This window comes from Semicossyphus pulcher, unplaced genomic scaffold, assembly GCF_022749685.1.
Source record: "Semicossyphus pulcher isolate SPU_LCO1_2020_fin unplaced genomic scaffold, fSemPul1.0.p SCAF_9, whole genome shotgun sequence".
NCBI lineage: Eukaryota > Metazoa > Chordata > Actinopteri > Labriformes > Labridae > Semicossyphus > Semicossyphus pulcher.
In genome coordinates, this window is record NW_027211770.1 from 20,334,941 (window position 1) to 20,359,696 (window position 24,756).

The 24,756-nt window shown below is 42.7% G+C and overlaps 3 protein-coding genes across 3 annotated transcripts; 2 read left to right on the forward strand and 1 right to left on the reverse strand.

The window, feature by feature from the left end:
- Positions 1-10: 10 nt before the first annotated feature.
- Positions 11-3,638, reverse strand: josd2 (Josephin domain containing 2). Its single transcript, XM_069656707.1, has 5 exons — positions 3,569-3,638; positions 3,173-3,301; positions 2,043-2,168; positions 1,627-1,821; positions 11-1,354 (listed from the first exon to the last, which is right to left on the reverse strand). Exons 2-5 carry the CDS (start codon positions 3,292-3,294, stop codon positions 1,243-1,245), a joined length of 555 nt encoding a protein of 184 aa, XP_069512808.1. The 5' UTR covers positions 3,295-3,301; positions 3,569-3,638; the 3' UTR covers positions 11-1,242.
- A 1,268-nt stretch (positions 3,639-4,906) lies between these two features.
- On the forward strand, positions 4,907-9,731 carry ube2s (ubiquitin-conjugating enzyme E2S). Its single transcript, XM_069656693.1, has 4 exons — positions 4,907-5,082; positions 6,537-6,684; positions 7,895-8,085; positions 8,171-9,731. Exons 1-4 carry the CDS (start codon positions 5,080-5,082, stop codon positions 8,534-8,536), a joined length of 708 nt encoding a protein of 235 aa, XP_069512794.1. The 5' UTR covers positions 4,907-5,079; the 3' UTR covers positions 8,537-9,731.
- A 1,869-nt stretch (positions 9,732-11,600) lies between these two features.
- Positions 11,601-22,933, forward strand: LOC138583842 (protein shisa-6). The gene is made up of 6 exons (XM_069655856.1): positions 11,601-11,677; positions 13,608-16,001; positions 16,761-16,915; positions 17,362-17,427; positions 17,700-17,885; positions 18,066-22,933. Exons 2-6 carry the CDS (start codon positions 15,232-15,234, stop codon positions 19,190-19,192), a joined length of 2,304 nt encoding a protein of 767 aa, XP_069511957.1. The 5' UTR covers positions 11,601-11,677; positions 13,608-15,231; the 3' UTR covers positions 19,193-22,933.
- Positions 22,934-24,756: the final 1,823 nt, after the last annotated feature.

Consider the following 24,756-nt stretch of genomic DNA (forward strand, 5'->3'; position numbering starts at 1 on the left):
AACAGATTCGTACTGAAAACAGGAAGTCAAACTTTAATATAAATAAGCTTCAATAGGTTCATGTGTAAGTAGGTCACTAGTGTGTACCAGAGAGAGTGTTCCTATTCTTTTGGATATGCATAGATCAATCAGAGAGACAGAATACAAACATAAAAGTTACATACAGTCAGAACCAGTGTTTTTGCATGGATTCTCCTGATCTTTGAAACTTCTACAGGCTTTTGTTTTGACAGAGCTGTTCGAAACTCAGCCTGGAGACCTGGCTGAGAGAGATAATCCATCATAATCAAAGTCATGTCTGCTTTTATTATTACTGTGCCGCTTCCACTGCATTATCACACATCAATAACATAACTTTGACTTTGCACTGTAATGGCTTATCGATCTCAACCACATTTCACCGCTCTGCAAGTGATGATGTCTTTTCTACTGATGCTAAATGCCTTTAAGGATAACACAACACATTCAAAAAAGCTGTTGCACGCTATGTAACATGTGTAGATTGTTGTAGTGAAAGGATCAAGACATGCAAAAACACTGGTAGTCCTTCAATATCTCACCAGGTGATGCCTTCGCAGTACCTGTGCCTGTGTCGACGCACACAAAGACAAACAGTGCTGACAAATCTAACTCTGCAGTGCATAGAAGGTTTAGAACAAAGGTCTTGGGAAGAGATGGCGCACTCGGGTTCTGCTTTTTTTGATCTATCTTGTAGGTACAGAAAAAAACTGATCTAATTCTGGCAACCTGGTGGTAAAAACCTAAGACACGGTTCAGTTAAACCATCTTAGTTTTATAATCAAAGTAGTCCGGTTTCACTTTTTTGCAGATGGTTTTTCATGCACAATCACTGCAATAGTCCTGCCAAGAAACAGTGAGAGATCAGTCGTGTCACAGCCCGCCTATCATCAAACTAGTGTACATTTGCCTGTCAACTATATTAGCTTCAATGCACCGTCCAAGTGTTAAAGCAAAGGTACCATATCAGAACAACGCAGATACATCGGTCACATCCGAGCAATGCTTCTACAGCTGTAACAATCAAAACAGTTCTTCATGTCAGAAAACAAACGTCTCTGCTTCTCTTTGGAATTTCCTCTGTGTGTCTGAGTGTAGATATTAAATGGATTTTAGTGCATTCCCTGAAGAGTTTTCTGTAATGAGGTGTTTGTTTCTTTTCTTTAAAAAAAATGTCATTTCCCAGAGGAGTTTCTTTCCCATGCTGTGTCCTGTCACAAGGCATCACTTCTTGGGGTTATCAGAGTTCAGCCACGAGCCGTCCTCCTCCACCTCCCGCCGGACGACCAGGAGCATCTCGGCCACATCCTGAGACAGCTGCTCGCTGAGAAACGTGCTGTAAGAGCAACAAGGATGACACAAGAGGAGAGATTAGAAAACCTCTGGTCACGGACAGAGAATTCTAACAGACACAAACAGTGAGGTAAGCCCCATGTGATCGCTCATGTGGGGTGACTCACTCGCTGAGACAAGGGTTCAGGCAAAAAACAGAAGGCAAGTTTTGATGTAACTCAGGGCAGACCACACACACACACACACATACTAACATATTACAGGAATGCTCGGAAGAGCCCTGGAGATGCTCTACAGATGTAAACACATTCTTACCGTAGTTCTGCTTCTCCTCCGATACAGACGGGACTCTTCAGTTTGGAGTCCAGGTTGTAGTATTGTCCGTTTACTTGCCGAACCGCGAGCCAGTGCCGCCGCCGGAGAGGGAGGGACACGATCCCAAGTGATACTCGTGATGGGACATTGAGAATGAAACCCTGGACCTTTGACATGCAGAGGCTCTGAACTGTCCTGTGTTCAAAAAAATGAAGGGAAATGTAAAACAATACTTTCACCTGAGAGATTCTTAGTTGGTAATTGCATATGTTCAGTATATTTAAGTATTTTATGTTGGAGAAACCCCACTGGACCTCCACTTCACCAACATAAAATCCTCATAATTATATGCTGGAGATGGTTAAGAGTGTGAGCAAAAAGTGAGCTTCAAACAGGGCTCTGTGTTTCTCTCTCACCTGCGTTTGTCCCACCACACTGCAGCCAGTTCCCTGCTCTGTAGTGCTGCCATGATGACGTTGACATCATAGTTCCCTGTGCCTAACACTGAGCGATGAGGGTTCACCACACACTGCGGGGCTAGCCTGTAAAGAAGAAGCATCAGAGCAATAGAGCATTTTAAAAAGGGACCTCCACGCCATATTTTGTACAGCTCAGTTTTAAATTTTGGCCATCAGTGGAAAGACCTCTTCTTTATCTGATTGTTAGGAATCAGGACCTCTGTGAGGTTTTGTTTGCTCTCTTTTCTTTATGAAAGTCTTCACAGTCAGGGCTTAACTGTCGAGCTTAACATCCAGCAACAATGTTTTCAATGAAGTCACAGGATGTCGAGAAGCAAATTCTTTAACTGTGGTCACAAGCTACTCGGATCATGATTCACCAGGTCTCACCGCGAATTAAGTTAGAAAACAACCAACTAAACAATAGCTGCACAACACACTATCTGTTTTCATCCCCTTCATTTAAATAAACATAAGATATTTGTCATCTGAAACATCTGAAAAATGTTTCTGCTATTTCTGAAACTAGGTCAGAAAGTGAATTTCATCCTCAACATCTGTATGTTACTCCATCAGTCTCATAGTGTTCCCTGTGCAAAAAAATCTAAATATTTATGCCATATGTTATCAAGCAGCAAATTAGATGTATTTTTGTGAAGCTACAGATGTCCTGGAATAACCTTGGTGAGAGCAAAAACAAGACAGTGCTACCGTTCTCTGCTGAGTTATGGCAGGCTGTTGCTACTATTTTAACATTCAACATTGTTTCATCTCCTGCAAACATTTATCAATCTGGACATTAAGGTGATGTGTGGGATAACAAAAAGTAACTGAAGGTACAGCCAGCTGCTGCAACAACGGTAAAACAAATGACAGGAAATTAATAAAGTAATTAAATTATGGGGTGATGTATGGAGTGGGACATAACAAATGGGTCTGGGGACCAGCAAACAGATTTTGTTTCGAAACGCCCCTGTTTTGAATTAATGTTTATTGGATTCAGACTTTAGCAGCGAGTTTCTCTCTTTCTCCCACTGTAACTGTATAAGCAGAAGATACATCGATACTTTACGAAAACGTTACCTTACCGTTTGCAGATGTCATCGGCCGTCTCCTTGGTGAACACCCGCTCCTGGAGCACGTTGTTGAGTGCATGAATCGCGCACAGCTCCAATCGTTGCTTCTCATGAAACACTTCTCCTTCGCTCATACTAACGCTTCATTTCCAAACACAAGCACACAAAAGAAGTCCCGTTAACAGAGTTAAACATTAGCGAGCATATAGCTTTATGAATGTAGCTGGCAGAGTTTACAGTCCATTCAGGCTAACGATAACTTAAAAGTCGTTAGCTAGCTAACGTCCCTGCTGTTGAAGCTAAAGTGTGACAGCACAATGATTAAACTCCAGTTTAATCGCTGGTACTTTGCAGAACAACAGCAAGGTGAACTATTTTCATCAACAATAGCTAGATGAGGCTACTGACCTGCTGATAAAGCGATTCCCCGTTAAAACGATGCTGGAGTCTGACAGCTACATCCAGAAACCGGAAGTAGGTCCGTTGTTTTTGTTGTGTTGTTGTTGTGCGGCTGTCACGCCCATTTACGGTATTAACAATAGCACTTGAAAATCCTTCCGCTGTAATCTGTTGTGCCTCTGTTTTTAAAGTTAAAATAAAAATACCAAATAAATAAAATTATTCAATAAACGTTACAGGCGACGTATCTCCTTTGATATACACACTGACCACCGGGCTGTCATGACTGTGGACGTTATGTTGAAGCGCCCTCTAGTGCAGAGCCTAGGTATTGATAGTAAAGATGATAAAGGTGGTGATTGTGATTTATAGTTTTTGGATATTTAAATAGCAGTGTTTGGGTTGTAAAGGTAGACCATCAAAGGCGCTGGAGAGTAATCTATCTATCTATCTATCACTTTTGACATGTTTGTCACATGAAAGACATGACTGTCTTGTCATCTGTCGGAGGCTTTATAAAGAAGTCTATTGTGACATTATTATCCTTATTCATGATATACTCTTCAGAAGGAGTACTATTGGCTCACTTGGTTAAGGACCCTATCTTGTATTTGTGCTCAGTCTTAGTCATAAGACAGATGAAACTGAAATACATAATTAAATAAATGTTTTATTAAATCAGTGTATTGTTGCTGCTGTGGGAACAAATAAAACTAAGCAGTGATGTAAGTAGGGATTTGTTGTTCTAAACGTGAAATATGTATTACAGGCATTCTTTGTAAGGATTTTGAACCCTCTGTATAGCTTGTTGTCAGTGAACAAGATATACACTTATTAATTTACTGTAGGACTATTATGCTGCACAGGGGTTCCTAAACTTGCTTACCACATCCAAGACCACAATAGAAATGAGTCTTTAACATTTTTGTATTAGCCTATCCCTTGTACCCTTTTTCGACTTGTGTATGATTTTATGTACTCCTTCTTGTCAGGTCAACTAAATTTATCATTACCACACTTAACTAAAGTTTCAATAAAATAGAATAGACGTATATTGTTCATTTTATGTTTCCCCCTTTCCTGTTTGTAATATACACAGAATGCTACTATTTTGACTCTTGTTCGTCTTAACTTTTTTATTTAAGATTTATCTTTTCAATATGATACATGGGGGGATGTGAGTTTTTCAAACGGGCCAATGACGACCAAGCATCAGTATTGTTTTCCACTCTGTGTGGCTGATTGGGCCCCCGACTACGACGTAACGACAATAATGTGTCTTGATTGGCTAAAGTTTTCTGACGTGTGATGCCACTAAGATGCCTATTGGTCTGTGGTAGTAGGTTAAACAGAGGATCGTATTTTTGTTCCTGTGTCAACGAAAAGAAGAAAAGAAGAGCAGCCAGTGAGACCCGGTTAAGTTTTCATTAAAGATAGTTTTATTCCAGACATAACAGAAAAGTCTCTTCATATCTGACACCACCCAGACATCCACCGCCTTAGCAGAACTCCATTTGAAGATGGTAAGTCGGTTTGCCGAGCTTATTGCTAAGGGCTAAAATCAGTAGCTGCTAGCTTGATTCGATGTTTAGCCGTCGCCAGCCGTCGAGCTTTTAAATTGGGTTTTGTCTACTTGCTGGACTCCCTGACGTTAATTAAGAATCAACATATACATAATTTATAAGTTTGTAACAATAACATTCAATATGAATATTCTGTCAGAAGTTCAAAGAGCAGCGTTAACATCAACGTTGTCAGATTGAGGCTAAGCTAGTTCTGCTAACGCTAATGAAAGGCTAACGTAACGTCAACGTTTAAGTTACCATTATGCTCATTATGTTACCTTGCTTTTGAGATTGTGTTAATAATTGATATGTTTTTGTTAAAAGGATAAGTTAAAAGTTGTTTAAATTTTATTTGGATGCTTGCGAGGCGAACTTTTTTAGCTCACCTAAAGCAGCTCAAGGTGTCTTATTTGAAAGAGTTAAAATGATAAAATAAATATATATAGACCAGCAATCGAACATTAACATCCACGCAGTGTATGGACATCAGCAAGAGAAAAAGATACGGGATGTCGGTTGATGTCGAGTGTGGATTTGTCTTATTTCCGTTGTATCTTGGTTGATCCTTTTCTATACTCTATATTTCAATACATCAATCTGGGTATTTGTGTGTGTGGATTTCATTAACAGCTAGACATTGGTTTGTTTAGTGTCCTCACGGTTTTTCATGTAGTTTAAGTCTAAGGGCTTTCCAATTAGGTATGCAGAGACTTTAAACATGATGGCTTATCAAAACTGCTACCGTGACTTACCAGTATTATACCAGTTTATTCATAACCATTACTTACCAGTGTTGTACCACTTTATTCACTGTCATACTTACCAGTATTGTACTAATTAGGGGTGGGAATCGTGGTGGGAAACATCTGATTGAAGAATAAAAAATAAAATGCCCCTAGAAAGGTCAAGTGCATAATTAATGTATTTATTCACTGCAATTAGGTCTCTGTTTCACAGGTTTTGATGGTATTAAAAAAAAAATCCAACCCGTAGTACTAATATATAAATGAACATTACTTACATGCGTTAAACCAGTTTACTCACTGTCATTAATTACCAGTATTATACCTGTATAGTTACTTCCATTGCTTACAGCTATGATACCAGTATATTCGCAACAAGCTGTTTTGTGTATCCATATTTTTTACCAGTTTTGTCAGGTAATGTGCTGTTTAAATATTTTTTTTTCCAAAAAGGTCCATCTGAGTTTTTCAAAAATTTTGTAGGACAGTTATCTTCGGAATAAATACAGTTTACAGTCTATTTAATGTCAACCAAGGTGAACATCCTGTCATTTAACTAAATGGCTACAGTAAGACCACCCTAAATTTTACATTTCCCGTCATATTAGGCCTGCGTTTGTACATATGCACAACCTGAGTTGACTAAACCCTCTTCCTGTTTCTCTCCAGAACTCCAATGTGGAGAATTTGCCTCCTCATGTTCTTCGCTTGGTCTACAAAGAGGTTTCAGCTTTAGCGGCAGACCCACCCGAGGGCATCAAGATTTATCCCAGTGAGGAAGACATAACTGAACTGCATACAGCCATCGAAGGACCAGGTAAGGATTCCAAAATGGTTTCATTTTAAACTTCTACTCACCATGATAAGACACTTGAAAATTAAACACGTTCCTCTACTAATTTTGGTGGACATAATTAAGCTCACACTGGTCTCAACTTCACGATTGCTTGATAAGATGCAGTATTTTCAGGTCAGAAAAGTAATTAGTAAGTAGTCACATAATTGGTGTTAGATTGAATCAGTTTCTCTGTCATGAGACAGTCTTTCTAGCATATTATTTCTATTTCACTATCAATTATAACGCCTAAAACCCTTGTTAAGAGGAATATGGAAAGGTATTAACAGAACATGCATTTTGACTTTTATTGACTGGACATGCAAACTATCAGGTAGTGATCACACGATTCTCGTGTGCACAAAAAAAAATGGAGAAGTCCACATGAAAGTTGACATGAAAACCACAAAGTGTACTATAAGTGTACTATATACCTTCTAGCTAAGTTGCAGCTTATGGTTTAAAAAAAAACATGGCATACTTGCACCTTACAGTATTTCAGCAGTCACTACATATTCAGTAAAGTAGCTTGATAGTTATTTGGCAGTGAAGACTATGCCCAACCTTTTATTATCATCCCAAGGTAATAACACCTCTCACCTGTTTTCCTCCTGCGCTGATGATGGCTAACATTGGACTGTTGTCTCCTTCAATATGTTTAGATTGTCCGACCTTAAATGTTTAAATCTGCGACCAGCTTCATGGAACAGACAACTTTTTTTTTAAATTTTCGTGCTCTTCTTCTAGGGGCTTTATTTTAGAATTCAGTAGATGTTGCTAATCACATGTGAGGCACGTAACCCACTTGAATCACACAGTCAACATTGTCCATGCTATCTTGTTTGTATGAGCTCATTGATTCAGACTTGTTGTTAAGTAGGCCTTAAAGAACAAAGCACTTGTCCACATTCAGTTAACTCCTCCACAGAGCAACCTCTCTGCGACACTTTATTGTTCTGGCTACTGATGCTGGTATTTCTGTCAGATATTTGCATCCAAACTGGACACTTGGCGTTCTTCAGTGATTATCCTCAAGTGGGAATACAGTATATTGTTTTAGTGACTTGGATAGAGATTGTCTTTGTTTTTGTTTGGTAACTCAGTTTCCACTCTATGACCCTTTTTCTTGTTCTGGAGTTTTGGCATAGTCAGAGCATACTGTTCAGGAGATGAATTCTTTATGCTTTGACAGAGGGAACTCCATTTGCCGGTGGCGTTTTCCGAATGCGTCTGGTCCTCGGGAAGGACTTCCCTGCGGTTCCACCCAAGGGGTATTTCCTGACCAAGATTTTTCACCCCAACGTGGGCCACAAGGGAGAGATCTGTGTCAACGTGTTGAAGAGGGACTGGAAGGCAGAACTCGGCCTCCGACATGTCTTGCTTGTAAGTGGGACCAGCAGTTTTACTTGTATATCAGATCTGTCGCTGCACCATTTTTACATTTCCATCTTTTTTTATTTCCCCACAGACAATCAAGTGTCTTCTCATCCATCCGAACCCTGAGTCGGCTCTGAATGAGGAGGCCGGGCGTTTGCTGTTAGAGGACTATGCAGAATATGAGTCCAGAGCTCGTCTGCTCACAGAGATCCACGCCATGGGCGGGCCCGGCGGGACCTCTGGGGCACCTCAGGACCCCAATGACGGCCCACAGCCGAAAAAGCACGCAGGCGACCCCACGAAGAGAGCAGGGCCCAGCGCAGCAGTCGTGCCAGCAGCTCTGGGTAACGGAGCTAATGGAGCCAGCACCACCAGCAGCAATAGTAACAGTAGTAACACTAATAATGTAGCAGGGAAAAAGAAAGCAGATAAAAAGCGTGCATTGAGGCGACTTTAATACCTCCGAGAAATCCTCAGTGTGTGTGTGTATGTGTGAGAGCGCGAGCGTGTGTAAATATAAATATTGAAGTGTGCTGAAGATGTTTTTGTTCCCTTTTTCTGACTATTTCTACCACCTATCCAGACTGTCCACTTTGTGCTCATATCTGACGTCTGTCCTGTTGGCATTACAGGTGTGTTAAATATTTCCATACCTAAAGACACAATGAAAAATATTTTTTCAACTTTTAACAGAAAAACGACACGTTTACTGCTGAAATCATGCCATCCGTTGTATTTTTCTCTCGGCCCAGTGTGAATGAACGATACAGGGATTGGATTTTACTGTGCTGAAACACAGCCTCTTATATCTGCCTGTTAATGAGACTCAACTACAATCGCCTCAGACTGAAAAATCAGGTCTTTTTAAAGTGTATCTTGGTAAATGCAGCTGTGATGGTACTGTGTACTGCTCAGCCAGGCTCACTTGTGATTCTAAACCGGGAGGGTACTCAAATGAAATAATTGTAGAAACGCAAGAAGGCAGTTTGTTCACCATTGGTAGAGAATTATTGTTACGCAAAACTAACTGTTTTTAAAATGTATTTTTCATATTGTGGTCGGAATGAGGCAAATGGATGGAAAGAGTTAGCAAGGGAGTATAAGAGGTCTGTTGTGTTCTTCATTGAATCTCTGCCCCGTTTTATTTTTTATTTTTCTAAAATGGTTTCACTGTCCAGTATTTTCAAGAGTTCTTTATAATCGACATGTTCATACTCAGCTGTCTTGTGCTTTTGTGTGAAGACCTAGTCCAGTGGCTTTAAGGGAACAGGGTAGGATGCCGGACAACTTTATAAAAAAAATCTATTATTTGTAGACAGTCTAGAGAAATCCACCCCTGCTTCCCTACAAAGCAGCTCTTTGCTCTCAGATACCCAGCTCTCCACCAGCCATGTGGGCACCTGAGAGGCCATCAGAAGGAAAGCTTCCACGTTTGATAGAATTTGTCTCCCCACTCGTCGCACATGCAGGGTTTCCTGGGCAGGTTTTCTCTCTTTTCTAAATGCATGCTGGGTTACATTTCCCAAGGAAACACACTGAAGCGTTGTGTTAATTCTGATGGAAAAGGTGCCTCCGGAACTCCTGTCACTGTGCGGACTGTTGGCTGGATATTTTGTGTCCATTTTAAATTATTTAAATTAATAAAACATTGAAATACCAGAAGTGAAATGAGTCATATTTGCTCTTTTTTTTGGGGTGGGTTTGCATGCATTATTATGTCTTCACTGATAGCTGTGTGTGTGTATGAGCCGCTGAGAATGAAGCTTTTACTGTTCTGTGACGTTTATTATCGCTTCATTTTGTTTATAGTGCTCTCCTGTTCTGCAGTGATGGAATAACCATTATGAGGGGGAATCAGTAATTGCATCCACCCCAGCAAACCAGTGAGTGAAAGTGCACCCGGTAGAGCGTCATTGGATCGTCTAATGAAGGGCTCCACTGGCCTCTGCTGCAGACATGCAGCAGCCCACCCACCTGTGTAGAAATAGCAGCCTGCCATGCAGGTAATAATCAGGCCTTTCTTAGACACCTGGGGCTGCACAAAACCCTTTACACCTTCCCAAATCGCATTTTGGAAGTGCTTACCTGCTTCCTCACCGACCATCCAGCTCCATTTATCTTTGCTGTTGTGCTAAAGTAATTTTTAAAGTCTCTGGTCTGAGGCAGTCTGGGTCAGGTGTAAGGGGGGAGCATGCTGTTTTCCTGTGTCACATCAATGTAATGGTGTTAATTACTATTCTTCCTGTAGGCCTAATGTGTGATTTTAATTCATGCATCACAATCCTCAGTTAGATTTTACTAAACAACCTAAATCCGGTTTCATTCATGTGCTGCTGATGTGTGATGGCTCGTGAGGAGGCAGTAACTGTATGGAGCCAAACAGGAGCCAACTCCATCTCTCACAAACCTCACACTGCGTCTCCTTCACTCTTCCTTTATGCATGGTTTTTTTTTTTTGTAGATTTCCAACCTGTCCCCGCTGCTCGACCTTAACTTGGAGAAATCTCTGAATTGGCAGTGCAGGTCCGGGTCTAATTGACAGTTTCGTTCACGCTCCAGTGTTAAAGCTTTTGCGCCAATCCTCTCCCCTTCCCCGTTTTCATTGCTTTCATAATTGCCACCAACATAATGACACAGTTGCTGTGGCAACCATGTCTCTCTTTTTCTCTCTCCCTCACACACATACAAAGGGAAAAAAACACATACACACACATTTCGCATCTTGGAGGCTTACTGCTGAATTTTCCAGCTGCTTTTGTTTTGTAAGTTATTTGTCCCGATGTTTTTACAGCTTTGTTTTATCCCTGTCTTTTACTTCTTGAAATAACACAGAAGCCAAATCCCTGACCGACATTTTTTTTATTTCGCCAGATCCAGAGAAATGTAGGCCTCCCGGGTCATTCAATTAAAGAGGGAGATGAATTGGAGGGGGATATACATGAACGCCACCAGTTGAATGGGCCTAATGACCAGCAGCATCATCAGCAGCAGCAGCTCGAGCTGCGAGTCTCATCAGCACCAGACTGAGCGACCAATCAAAGCGCTCCCCCACCGGCGGACCTCCGTCAGGCCAGTCGCAGTTAGGCGGTGTAACCTATATCTCGCTTGGAAATTATGAAGGGAGCCAGCTTCAGTCAGCACTAGATGGAGAAAGTTAAATTAGGGGGATTTTTCTTTTTGGAGACGCGTTTGAGGTTTTACGCATCACCAGTTACTGCGTGTTTTCCGGGATAGTTCCTCTGTAACTTCTGCTGCACAACAATTTTCCGATTTAGCGTATTATTGAATTGTCACATGTGTTAGAAAATCCGAGAACATCTTGTTATGGACACTGACTCTCTGTTTGCTGCTCGCGTTTTGTTTTCTTTCTGCTGTAATAATGGATTAACAAAAGCCGGATGGAGACACATGAAGAAAAGCGACTGAGATCAGCAGCTTGTTAGAAAAAACAACGTTTAAAACAGGTGGCGGATCCGGCAACAGTTCACGCTGTCCTGATCATCCTCTGCTACAATAACAGGCTGCCATCTGAGAGAGATCCAGTGCGCAGGCTCTCCCAGCGCTCCTCTCCAGCATCAAACCCCAGAGCAACGCACAGGTAAGACACGACATTATGCACCTTTTATTCACGCAACATCAGTCACGTAATTACAGGCAAAACTGTTTCATACCTTCATTGTGTGTTTTTGTGTGTGTGGAAAACCAGTTTGGCATCTGTTTGGACGCATCAGCTGTGCTGGAGGCTGTCAAACAAAACATTTAGATGAAAGCTGCGCCACAGAAAAACATCTCCACTCGGGCTTTGTGCTGCGCTGACATGTTTGTCTTCACTTAAACACTTAAATCGACAACTGGCAGCACATTGGAACATAACGAACATATTGATATTAAGACACACACACACACACTGACACATCCAGCCGGACTACACACACCAACACACACACCGGCACGGATACACCCACGCACTTTTAGCCTACTGATACATGCAAGTCATGTCCATAACCTGCATGCTTGTTCACTGTAACTTATTAACCTAATGAGTGATGGAGTCTGAAGCGTCTTTTGTCTGAAATATGAAGCGAAGTCGTTGCGCAGCATTTATTTGACTGAAAAGACGAAAGCAGTCGCTGCTCTCATTAACATGTCTTTGTATCGACCTGACTTTTACTGAGCATTTTCCCCCTCATTGATTTACATCACAGTGCGTGTCTTGCAGCAGCGTTTCTAAAGAAGAAAAAAAAAGAAGCCATTTTGTTTCATTTCCAACAAACACCTGTTGAAATTGTTGCACGCGCAGCCGTCTGCACAGCTGCTCGGCTGCCTGCAATAAAAAGTGAGGGCGCCGTTTGCTTCATTTGCTTTGGTACAATCGCTCGAGTCTGTGGAAACGGTTTGTTCTCCCTCCAGAGGCCACGTAACTCAGGGACGCATCTTCACAGCTCTGAATGTGTGCCCTTCACCCTTTGGTTCCCAGCCTCGCGCGCTCTCTCTCCCCCCCCACCCCCTCCTCTCTGCTGCATTGCCTCAACAGCACAGTATAGAGACACATAGAGGCGCTTCTTTTGTATGTTGAGTCACTTTGCTGGGAAGATGGAATATTAGACTTTAGTTTTATAGGTGCAGATGGACTGAACCTTTATATTTTGAATTCATTTTTTGCCTTACAATTGAAATACTCATTGTTGAAAAGCTGTTACTGCACATTCATCTTCAACAGAGTCAGAGCAGAAATATGCTAAAGGAAGTTGGAAGGAAGTGCACGGCATCAGTGTCATCTTTTTCCAAGCAAGAGACGGGCAGCAGATGTGACTTCTGAAATCTGGTTGGTCTAATGGGTGTAGATTGGATTCTGCCTCCCTTCTCTTTCACTGCCTCTTTCACTCACACACAGACAGAGCTGCAGTGCTATTCTGAGAGAGTTAGCTGCCTCAACCCACGCACCGAATCTGAGAAAGAGAGAGAAAGGCAGAATGAGGGAGAAAAGAGGAGAAGGAGGGAGCAAGACGACGACTACAAGGAGGTTTACAGAATGCATACTATAGTCTCTCACATGCACACGTTTAGTAACATGCAAAGAATTTTTACTCCTCTAATTGTCCCTCTTTAAGTGACCCAACAGCAGCTGATTAATAGTCTCGATTAGCACTCTTCTTGTGTGTGTTATTGACTGGATTTGCAGCTCTGTTTGGTGGTGCTGTTTGTGTGATGTTGTATTGGTAAGTGCTGGGAGAAATGTACTTGATTCTGTGCCGCCCACACACGCCGCCCTCCCACTCATGGTCGTCTCTGCACATCTATACCTCTGGCTCTTCCCCGCTCGCCACAATCTCTTTTGCTCATTTAAATCCCTACCCTGCATTTATCCCTCTGCCTGCTCTCGTTTTCGTGTTCCTCCTGCAACCAAACAGGCACACTAACACACAATCTGCATCCCAGCATACACATCTATTCACAATTAACACACATGTCTGTACTCTAGATGCGCAGAGGCTCCTTTCTAATCATGTTTCTCGTTTGTGTTGCAGTGGACGTTCCAGGTTTGATTGTCGACGTGCAAACCTTCTGGAAATCAAGCCGAAGATTTCCATTCGACGTCCTCTCTGAACGTTACTCAGTGCTTTGTCTCTCTCGCTTTTCCTCCGCTGAACCCTCCTCAGAAGGTCAGAGGAGCATGTAACTGAAACAAGCGGAGCCCTCTCGGTGATTTCAGCGTTCTGTCTCCCCCCATCTGTGCCTACATTCTCTGCTACAGATAGGGACGTTTTTGATAATTACATGTAATTATAATTTCTGTGGGAGACAGATCTGCTTCTGTCTATTATTGCCAACACCTCGAACACAATAACTCCACGCATTTACATATTTCTCAACAAAAGTGATATTCTTTGAACCTCCGAGACGAATCAGGAATAATTTTACTTAGAGAGACGTGTCACGCGGAGCAGCCATTCAGTTCACGTCTAATTAGAGCTACAGTTGAATGACAGGGGCAACTTTCTGTGCCTAAAAGCTGAATACAGAGCATTTAAAATCCATCACTATTGCCTCTATTTTCCAGGCTGGTTTATGCTTACTCCTGATTTTCCGCCGATACTGTCTTCTAGCACTTAAGCCGAGCCTCCCTCATTATCACCCCCAGCCCCATCGCAGTCACAGTCTGTGCCAGGCGAGTACGCATGCACAATAATCCAACCGTTGGAAAGATTGATATGTGCAGCATCTATAGATGCGACGAGTGCCTAGAACAGGCTAACATGGAGCTCCAGAGAAACATGGCATCTTTATCAGACAGTCTTTATTAGTGATATTGTCTTCCTGTTTCCTTTAATGGTTTACAATGCCAAAAAACACCAAACATATAAAAAGAATTATAGATTTCATACGTTTTTCCAAGTGAGGATCACAGCTTGAATAAGTGCCAATTCTAAATGTACAAAGTGCCGTACTAAAAGAGTCGTCCAGGAACGATTGCAGCAGATAAAAGTGTTTACATTTGACTAAAAAAAGGCCATACACTATTGTTCAAGTGCCAGGATCAGCACAGGAATGTATAGCACTGCCGTATTCTATTAAAAAGACCATACTTGCTCGGTTTTACTCGCCCCTGTGGTTACAAAACTATAATTCCATCCAGCACAACATCAGATACCTGTTCCTTTGTGCAGGTGGACATGTAGGACAAGGCATTAAGGACTAAAAGCATGAAGATTGTTGTTTTCAGTTTGTCCTTTCTGCAAAGATGCACAGTGTTCTAGACTGGAGAGGTGTTTTTGGAGGGCAGAAGATGAAGTCATTACGCATTCAGAGTTCCTCTCTAGCAGTAAATTAAAATCATTTTAACACCATTATCAGCAATTATTGAAAACCTACCAAGTGATTCTGACAGTGTTAGTCCTTTTTCTCTCTTACTGTTCCTGTGCTTTTCTAATATTACACCGTATAGACACACAGTTTGTTAGGGGACAAACAGGCTTCTGATTTCATCCTCTTACAGGACTGAGTGGAGCCATACATCGTCCGTATCCAGCAGGTCGTACGTGCTACTTGAATATTTCACATGACGTTTTAGTGGGTTAAACTGTAAAGCGGATACATTATTGTAACTGCATTGACTCAACTTAAGAAAATAGACCTCTTAGTCATGTAAAAATGACGCCCACCACCAATCTCCGAGTCTTCGCCGTCTCCCTCCTCTCCCTCCTTACTGCCCCTCTCACCTCTGCCGTGGAGACCTCTCCGTCCCCCCCTCCTCCTCAGATCGTAGACAGCTCAGGGACGCCGTTCACCGAGCAGCCCGAGGCCGACCCCAGCCCGTCTCTCCTGCTCCTCGCCATGCAGGCCAACATCAGGCCGGCTGCTCTGCAAGGCCGAAAGAAAGCCCCCGAGAAACTTCCAGAAACCTCAGAGGGAGTTTTAGAGACGCCTCCGAGGCCTCTTCCCCAGGTCATGTTCCCCAAGAATGTGACGTCATCAGAGGCCCTCGCACCTCCGTTAGGAGCAGCCCAGGTGGCTCCCATTCGACCCCGCATGATGGACATATGGATGGACGTGTGTCGGGGCTATTATGACGTCATGGGACACTTTGACAGCGCCTTCAACTGCTCCAAGGACACCTTCGTCTTCTGCTGCGGGACCTGCCACTACCGCTTCTGCTGCCCCGAGCGGAGCCGGCAGCTGGACCAGGACAGCTGCAAGAACTACGACTCCCCAGACTGGGCCAAGCCGCAGACCGACTCCATGATCATATCAGAGGAACTGGGTCCTGACCCGGACTTTGATCCGCTGAAGCAGCAGAGCCACAACACAGGCTTCGTCATCGGAGGCGTGGTCGTGTTCATGGTGGCCGTCGCCGTGGGCATCAAGGTGGCCTTCAACAAGGTGCAGCAGGAAGCCAATCAGAGGGACCTCAACATGCCCAGGTAAGGTATCCTTTGATCACCTCTCTCTGCTGGATTCACAACTTCACTCCATGAGTTGTTACTTCATTGCATGTAAGAATACTGTAATGGAATGAGGTTTTGAGGACTGCATGAATGGCCCAGATTCATCATTCTGGCCTCAGAATAATGTCATTAGTCATCCTCTGAAACATATTTGAGCTTCGTCAAGTGGCTGCTGCCGAATTCACGGTTGTTTTGATTCCTCTGGGCTTTTTATCTCAGAGATAGCCCCATAATATTTCAATAAAGATTTGCTTTTTGACTTTTCTATAGGATATAGTCTCTATCTCTGGATACAGTTGTGCCGGATGATGGCTGTAGACCAGTATTGATTGCTGCTTGGTCCCTGACAGGATGCAGATTATGAAAAGCGTATATTTTCTGTTTGATTTGACGCCATCGGCAGGTAATTGGGAAAAAGATTGTGGCTGATTCCTACAAAATTCAAATGCAGTATAATTTAGAAAAACACAAGATGGATGTTTAATAAGTTGCTCTCAAATCTAATGAGCCATCAGCCTCACTGGAACAAATCTGAACCGATCCTCAGTTTGAAAGCTGAAGAAATCGTGATAAAACTGCGAGTCATAGAAGAAAGACTACTAAGCAGAATGACTTAAAGGTGCTAGACATGTTTGTCACTTTGAATTCTATGTGATACTCAGTAACAAGACGATAGTTCAGTGTCGATCTTATCTCGTTTTTCCCTTTTTGTGCTTGTGTTTGTTACATCACCAGAGCCCTGGTGGACATGCTGCGGCACCAGTCGAGCCCGGTCCAGCAGGACGAGAGAAACAACAGCGTGGCTCTGGCTGTGGGCGACGGACAGGGCACACTGGGGAGAGCTCCAAAAAATCTTTACGCCCCGGGCCTGCCCAGCAAGGACAACAGATGTGAGCGTCTCAGGCTTTTTACAGCATCAGTGAATAGCACACTCAGAGGCACAATCAGAGCTTTTGTAACCGCATCCTCTGTACGCCGAGGCACATCGTGTTTGTCACGTCTGTATGTGAATGCAGGTTTTTTTTTTTTCTGTTTCACACCCCCAAGATGTCTTTGTAACCATGTGGCATTATGGGACAAAATCCTCAATGGTGGCGTGCAACATACATTTAAATCAGGTTGAAGTAATTTCTCAGTATTTGCTGCGGATGCTGACAAAAGAAGAGTCCACCTCAAGATTCAAACAGTTTACAAGAATGTGTCGTGCTTTTCAAATATAGTGTTATGAAGCTCTGTGCATGTGAGATGATGTAAAGGTGAATGGGTGCAGAAAATGTCTTTAGTTGCTTTCATCCGTCTCTTTTGCGCTGATTACCTTCTGTTCTTTGACTTACAGTGGGCAATTTGCAACACAATTTCATCCACTCATCCGGCTCCAGCCCCAAACACACGGCAACTATCGGTAAGGCAGCTGGTGAGAGCCGGGCTCCTATGTAAATTACATGTAAATGCCACAATGCCTCATTAACTTTATTCAGCTTGGTTTTAAGCTCAGAGGCAGACTCATTCAGCTGAACAATAATGATGGTTTAATAGCTTCTGTTGGTGTTGAAAAGCAAGTTAAAATCTGTCTGTTCCAGTGGATGTTTCTCACACTGCTGCATGCGGCGTGCTATATCCAGAGGAGCAAATCTCATTTAACACACGGTCGTTTTCTCCCTGTGGTCCCTGCAGAACGCACGCCTCGAATGAACAATGCTCAGCTGGCGGCTGGAGGCACCCTGCTCTCCAGTAAACACAACAACACCAAATCCCAGCCTTCCTTCCACCACTCCCTGCACAACCTGGCTCAGCTGCCGCCCTCCTACGAGAGCGCCACCAAGCCGGAGCTCAACAGATACTCCTCGCTCAAACGCCTCGGTAAGTAGCTGCACATTTGAGAAATTTCTGCCCCTCGCTCCGTCTCTGCAGCTGTTTCATGAGCACTGAAACACGGTGACACTCTTGACACTGCGGCATAGAGTGCAGGATGCGTCATTATGTGCTGATGCTATTTACTGTGGTGATAAACAATTCAGAGAAATTTTCTTTGGCTTCCAGAGAAAGGTCTTGATGAGTATTCGTCCGGTTACTGCACCACCAAGCGCCGGCCTCACACAGCCCAGCCGGCCCTCCAGTCCTCCCAGCACCACCTCCACTGGGGTGGAGACTACACCCTCAGTGGGAGAGGAACCCTTCCCAGGCACGCAGCCCATCCCTGGATCCCACCACCGCCTTCTGGCATGCCTGCATCTCCCACCCCCAATCCTTACCCTCTGGATCCGCCAGAGCCGCAGTACAACCCCAACTACGACACTCTCTCCAAGCCCGCAAGGAAAGTCAAGTCCAACGACCAGCTGCTCAACATGGGTGACGTCCCTGGCAACACAGGGACCCTGTCCAGGCTGTCCAAGAACCAGCAGCACCAGTACTACAAAGCCATGGCTGCCTCCAACAAGAACTCCAACACGCAGACGCTCACCAGGAAGCCCCAAGACAGGAGGGAGGATCGAGACAGGAGGGAGGAAAGAGACAGGAGGGACGATCGAGACAGGAGGGACGATCGAGACAGGAGGGACGATCGAGACAGGAGGGACGATCGAGATAGGAGGGATGATCGAGACAGGAGGGACGATCGAGACAGGAGGGACGATCGAGACAGGAGGGAGGATCGGCTGCTCATGTCCCCTGACCATTTGGAGGAGAGGATGGGGGTCGGCGGGATGGGGGTCGGCGGGATGGGGGTGGTAGATCCGTACGCCCACACGGGAGGCGTCGTCCCCACGCTGCCTCGCCAGCAGAAGGCCCAGTCCCAGCAGAACGTCTGCGCTACGCCCTCCCTCGACCGGCACCACATGATCAAGATGAACTCTCACCCCACATCCGGGCGGGAGCAGGAGAGGAACACGCCCATGACGGGGCACATGAGCGGGAACATGGGCTGGCAAGGGGAGATGCCCGGGGCGGGGGTAGTGATGGGAACGGGAACGCTGGGTGGCCACAGCGCCAGGAGGATGGCTTTCGCAGCGAAGAGGCAGAACACCATCGAGCAGCTACATTTCATCCCAGGAGGAGGAGGAGGAGGTGGAGGAGGAGGAGGAGGAGGAGGAGTAGGTGGGGGATCGGGAGGAAGTGGGGGAGGGAGTCAGGGGATCAGGACGGGGAGTAAAAATGAGGTGACGGTGTAAGGTTAGTGCCTAATATAGAGTTTACTCTCGTTTAGAGATATGGGAATAGATCACCCTTCTGCATTTAACTATTAGATATACAACTAAAGATAAAACTAGCAGTATAAAGTATAGTAACAGTACAATGTGTTAGGCTATTCAAATTAGTGTTATCTTGTTATTAGATAGCTTAAATATGATACTTAATTAAAAATCTAGATGGGGAATATCTGTTCCACTTATGTGATAGCCTACATCAGCCATATTTTGTAACACAATTTGCCATATTGCCATAAACAGCTGTGCCATTACTTGCAGAAAGACTGACTGGGAGGTGAAACAAAACCAACAGAAGTGTCGTTCATTATTTAGTTTTTATATGTTTTTCCAAAAAGTACTCAGGAGCCATATTAGATAGGGAACGAGAAGATTTATAACTGTATATATTTAAAAAAAGAGCTTGATAAAGAGGAGGACCGCGTGGAATATTATCACAGTATTTAATAGAGAATTGAGCCGACTACCTGCTGGACTGTCAACATGATTTATTAAGGTGACTCTCGTAGTTAAAGAGCCCGATGGACCCGATGATTCTGCATGAAACGTGTGCCTGATGAGGCTTTTTGGAGACGTGACTCTGCTGAACAAACCTCATCCTGACACAAGGAGGCAGAACTCTGTCGCTTCCTTTTGTAAATGACTGAACGAGGTGGGGGCTGTTTCTGACTGGGACTCAGCAGCCTGACACCATTGGCAGGACTCCGCGCCCGATTTAAACTTTGGGACGTACCCACATTACCAATCTGACGCCTGGGTTGCCTAGTTTTCCATGTGACCTTAGATAAAACCCCCCACAGGGACTCACACTCTGATCACTGCTCCACTACAGGAGTGTTTACTGATTACATTATGGGTTATTTCTCCCTAATGTTCCCATCTTTAGATCAGGACCTAAGTGTAAAAACAATGGGCTACCAAATAATACAGAGCCATCTGTTCCTAGGAGATCTTGACGTTAACATAGACGAGTCAAGAGCTAACCGAACAGACACGTGTGTTCAGTTTACCACTAAAAGGGCAACTTTCTTTAATGTAGGTTGTGTACGAAGAGCAAAGGTTTTTCTACAGAGCACAAATGAGTAGACCGTGACGCAGAGGTTGCACTTACACAACTGTCCTTCAAAAGCCATTTAAGGAGATACAAAGAAAATACCACAGAGGAAGCTGGTCTGACAATCACCATTTTATTATTCTCTCCAGGTGACAAATTACACGAGTCTAATATTTTGTACAGTCAACGGATCGGCTTGAGAGAAAGCCAAAAAAAGACACCTCTGAAAAACACCTCTGAGTCAGGGGAGAGAGGGCGACCTGAGGCCTTCTCCTGCGCGGCGCGGCACGCCGTCAGAGACTCGATGGTTAGGAAGCCCTGCCCGTCCTCAAGACCAAGATCTTGCTGTATCATATCGCACTTCAGCCAGTATGAGAAAAAAAAAAACAGAAAAGAGAAAAAAAAATCTTCATCAATAACAATGCTTATCAATACTAAGGGCTATCCTATCCTATACTGTAGTATGTGATATCTGTGGTCCATATAAGATGCTATCTCTTTCTCTTGATTTTGTGTTGATATTGTCATGATGTATTAAGTATTAACGTGTACAAAAAAACAAAGAGCAATTTAAGCACAGTTCAAAGAGAAACACAGAGACAAAACTTTTGCACAAATCTACCCCCTGATATTTGCACCAGATACAAACTGACTTTGTATCGCGTCCTCAAGGTTTACATTCTGTACGAGCACGGCTGAAAGTGTGACCCATCAATGGGAGGGATTGTATTTGAGAGGGGATTTTTTTTTTTTTAAATCACCAGAGGGGAAATCAAAGAAGGGACTTGTTACCGCCGGGTTTTTATGTTCAGTCATGTGGAAGGATACAGAGCTGAAAAACTGACAAACAGAAATTTCATTTGGACAATCTTCCTATACGCAGTGCTAAATGTAGTTGTTCTGAATATGATGGAGTGTTATTATTAATAATTATTATAACTGTTATGGTTATTATTAACAATTATCTTATGATGTGATGTTCTTTTACTTGGTGGGATTTAAGTGTTTATTGTTTTTAGATAACTAGCATTCTCATGACTGGTTGGTTTTTCATACATCTGGTCGTAAATTCGAGTTTTTAGAACCGTTCAGAATCTTGATGCATGCCAGCTCCATTTCACTGAGAGGCATTTTACAGTCTGCCTGGATTTTAAGGTCATCCACGCTTAAAAATGGCCGATTTTCCAGCTGTACGTACTGTGCCTAGACATCGGCCTTATGACTTCTTGATCTCAAGTGATGACTTAAGTTTCCACTCGGGTACAAAAAACGTCTATTGAAAAAATCTGCAGCCTTCTAAACGTATGTGGAGATGAGGGAGAGGTGTGTGTGGGACGGGCGAGGAGTTATTAAAGCCACCAGACTGGAGTCGTCTGTCGCCTGACCCGATAACTTATTATGGGATGTACACACTTAACCCAAGATGCCATAATGTATGTGTGTTGGGGTGAATGTTGGAGAGGCACGGAGGTGTACCGGAAACCTGAGCGCAGTGTCTCTTTCAGGGAAATAGGACAGGTGACATACAGTAGTATTAGATTTTTTTAATAGAGCCACAAAAGGTCTGTAGCAAAGTCTGTAATATCTCACAAGCCATATCCATCCGAACTCATGATCACAATTTTATAAATGGTTAATCTAATTTGTGCAAGTATTGTATTTTGTATAGCTAGTACAATCAGAATATTTTGAGTGATCTCTTCAACATTAATTTGAGGATTCGACAAATTATGTGTTAGTATTTAATGAACTGTACAGTGCCAAACTCATAACATTTTGTTGTCTTTCTATCGTCAGAGGCCCCGCGAGACGACGGGGGTTTTTCTTTTTCACAGCTGAGAACTAACACACAGGCGAGTTAAGCTCCAGAGCAAGCGGTGAGGCAGAAATGAATGAATATGGTGTGTGTCTTTACCATGATGAATTCATTTAGAGAGAGAGGATGGTGAGTGGCCACCTGAAATGTGAAGTACAAAGCAGAGTCAATTGTTCGGACAGGGACAGTGTCCACTGATGAAATTTATTTTCATGCCTAGAAATTTCAAAACGACCCTTTTGTTATTGTTCAATGCATTGATCCCCTTGGATACAACAGTGACTTATACAAAGAATTTGTATAATAAAGTTGGTGGAAAAAAAGGTTTTGTCTTTTATTATATGACTTACTTACTAGTATATAATAATAATCTATAATAATAATATATCCTTTTCTCTATTCCTTCTATGTCAGACACCTGTGCCTCTTCTAATATCTCTCCTCAGACACATTGCACATCAATATGTTCAATCCAAGGCACTATTTTCTGTCATTCAGTGATATTGGTTTCTTATGTTAATATGGAATATTTCAAAGAGAGTCCTCAATCATAAGGTCGTTTACACTTCTTTTTTTTCAGAGGCAAACGTTGCACCGTACACCTTACCTTGCTGCAACTGTAACACTAGGTAAACTGGGTTTTATGCCTCAAAATAAAAATGGATAACACTAGCATAACGTCTCACATTCTTGGGAGCTTTAGAAGATTTAACAATAAGAATTAGACTTCAGATGGACGTCTATAGTCTTAGGTTGTACAGAGCTCACAAACTTTATTCTGGATGATCATGTGTAGGCTAATTTAATTGGATTCGCACTGCTTTTGAAGTTAAACACAAGGCAAGTAAGTGAAGTGTTCTGGAGGATTAGCTGCTTTAGCTTTAGCTGATATTCAATCAGGAGATACATTTCTGCAGTAAAGAAGTCACTAAAGTAAAGTAGGTAAGTATTCACAGTAACATATTTGTATGAGACTCATAAAGAAGAAGACATGTTATTGTAGAATATTCATCATCTCATTTGATTTTTATTACTGACACATTCATGTGGAAGTAGGATTTGCTGTCAGAGCTTGTCAAGGTTTGAGCAGCTTAATAAAACAGTGCATCATATTCAACAAGCTCATCATGTGTTTTTTTTTTAAAATATCAATGTATTAAATAAGTAACAGTGGAGTTAAAGGTAAATTGTTTCCCTTTGAATTAAAGTGGAGTGACGTATAAAGTAGCTAAGATTGCAAATCCTCAAAGTAAGTAAAAGCACTTTAAAAATGTACATTTACTTTGTTAGTTTCTACGACTGGTTAGACATTTATCCACATATTTACGTATTATTCTTACTGGTCACTCCACAACAGCTTGTGTCACAGTTTTTATTACAGAAATAAATCTTCATTGAGTCATGCCCTGGGGAACAGGGAACTATATTTGCTGAGATATTTAACTCACTTTAAGCTGAGACTGCTCTGACACATGTCTAATATATGACTAAGATATGTTTTGTGTTAGCAGCTGCAGTTTTGAGTCCAGGGGTTTTGTTAGAGGCGAGATGTTATGAAATTGAGATTCTAAAAATAATCAAAGACAAATTAGTGTTTTATAAGAGTTCAAAACAGAAGAAAAGCTCCGTATTAACAAAAAAGCCTTTTAGTCTTCAGTAGGTTAGTGAGCACACAGAGAGTCTCTCTGATAAAATCCCACATCAGCGGGATGAGATGTATTGTGTAAGCCACAGTAATGCTATACAGTGCCAGTGGGAGTGGACAACAGTACTTTGAAATGAAATGAAAAGCTGAAATTGTCTTCATATAATTCACATCTCTGGGCCATCTGAGTGCAGAGTTATATCACACTGTTCCTGCTGCATCCTTACACTGAGGTGAGGGCTACTGAGCTCATATTTAAAACCTCTTGTGAATACATTTATTGCACTGAGATATATGAAGGCGTAAATGAAAGAGCAGACGGTGCCATTGTACTGCTACAGACATATTTTTTTACAGGAGGGACACAAAGGGCGCAGAAATATTATATTTGATTTAGGCAGTGACAGACACTGAAGCCCCACAATCATTGTAATTTGCACATTTCACCAGCAGGAGGTTCAGTAGGTCCTCAACTCGCAGACAAAACCTGCATTCAGAATTGCATAGGCCTTTAATATAATCCTCATACATATGCCTGGTAACTAGCTGACTAATGTGTAGGATATAAAAGAAGAAATTCAATATCTTTTTTCAGGAAGTATCATAGATGGATTTCTCACAAATTGTCGCTGAGAGGGACTAAAAAATTTGCTAGAAAGAAAAATTAATATTCAAATTAATATTCAAATGTATGTGTGTGATTCAAGGCTTTCAGTTTCCTCTGATGATCCAGAGTAAAAGATACTGAGGCAGCATGATTAGCATCCTTACAAATCAGAGAGGAAATGATTCACATCTCTGTGATTAAAACGACTGAATCACATCCAAGATGTGTGTCATGATAAAATGATGATTCCGCCTGGGGTTAAGTTCCTGAGTTCCCCATTACAGCTTTCAGAAAACACAAGTCATAAATGATATCCATCTGTGTATGGATCTGGTTATTGAAATTATGTGTTTGGGTGGATTGCCTTTAAACTGGCCTAATTGTGTATTTCTAAGAAGAAAAAAGC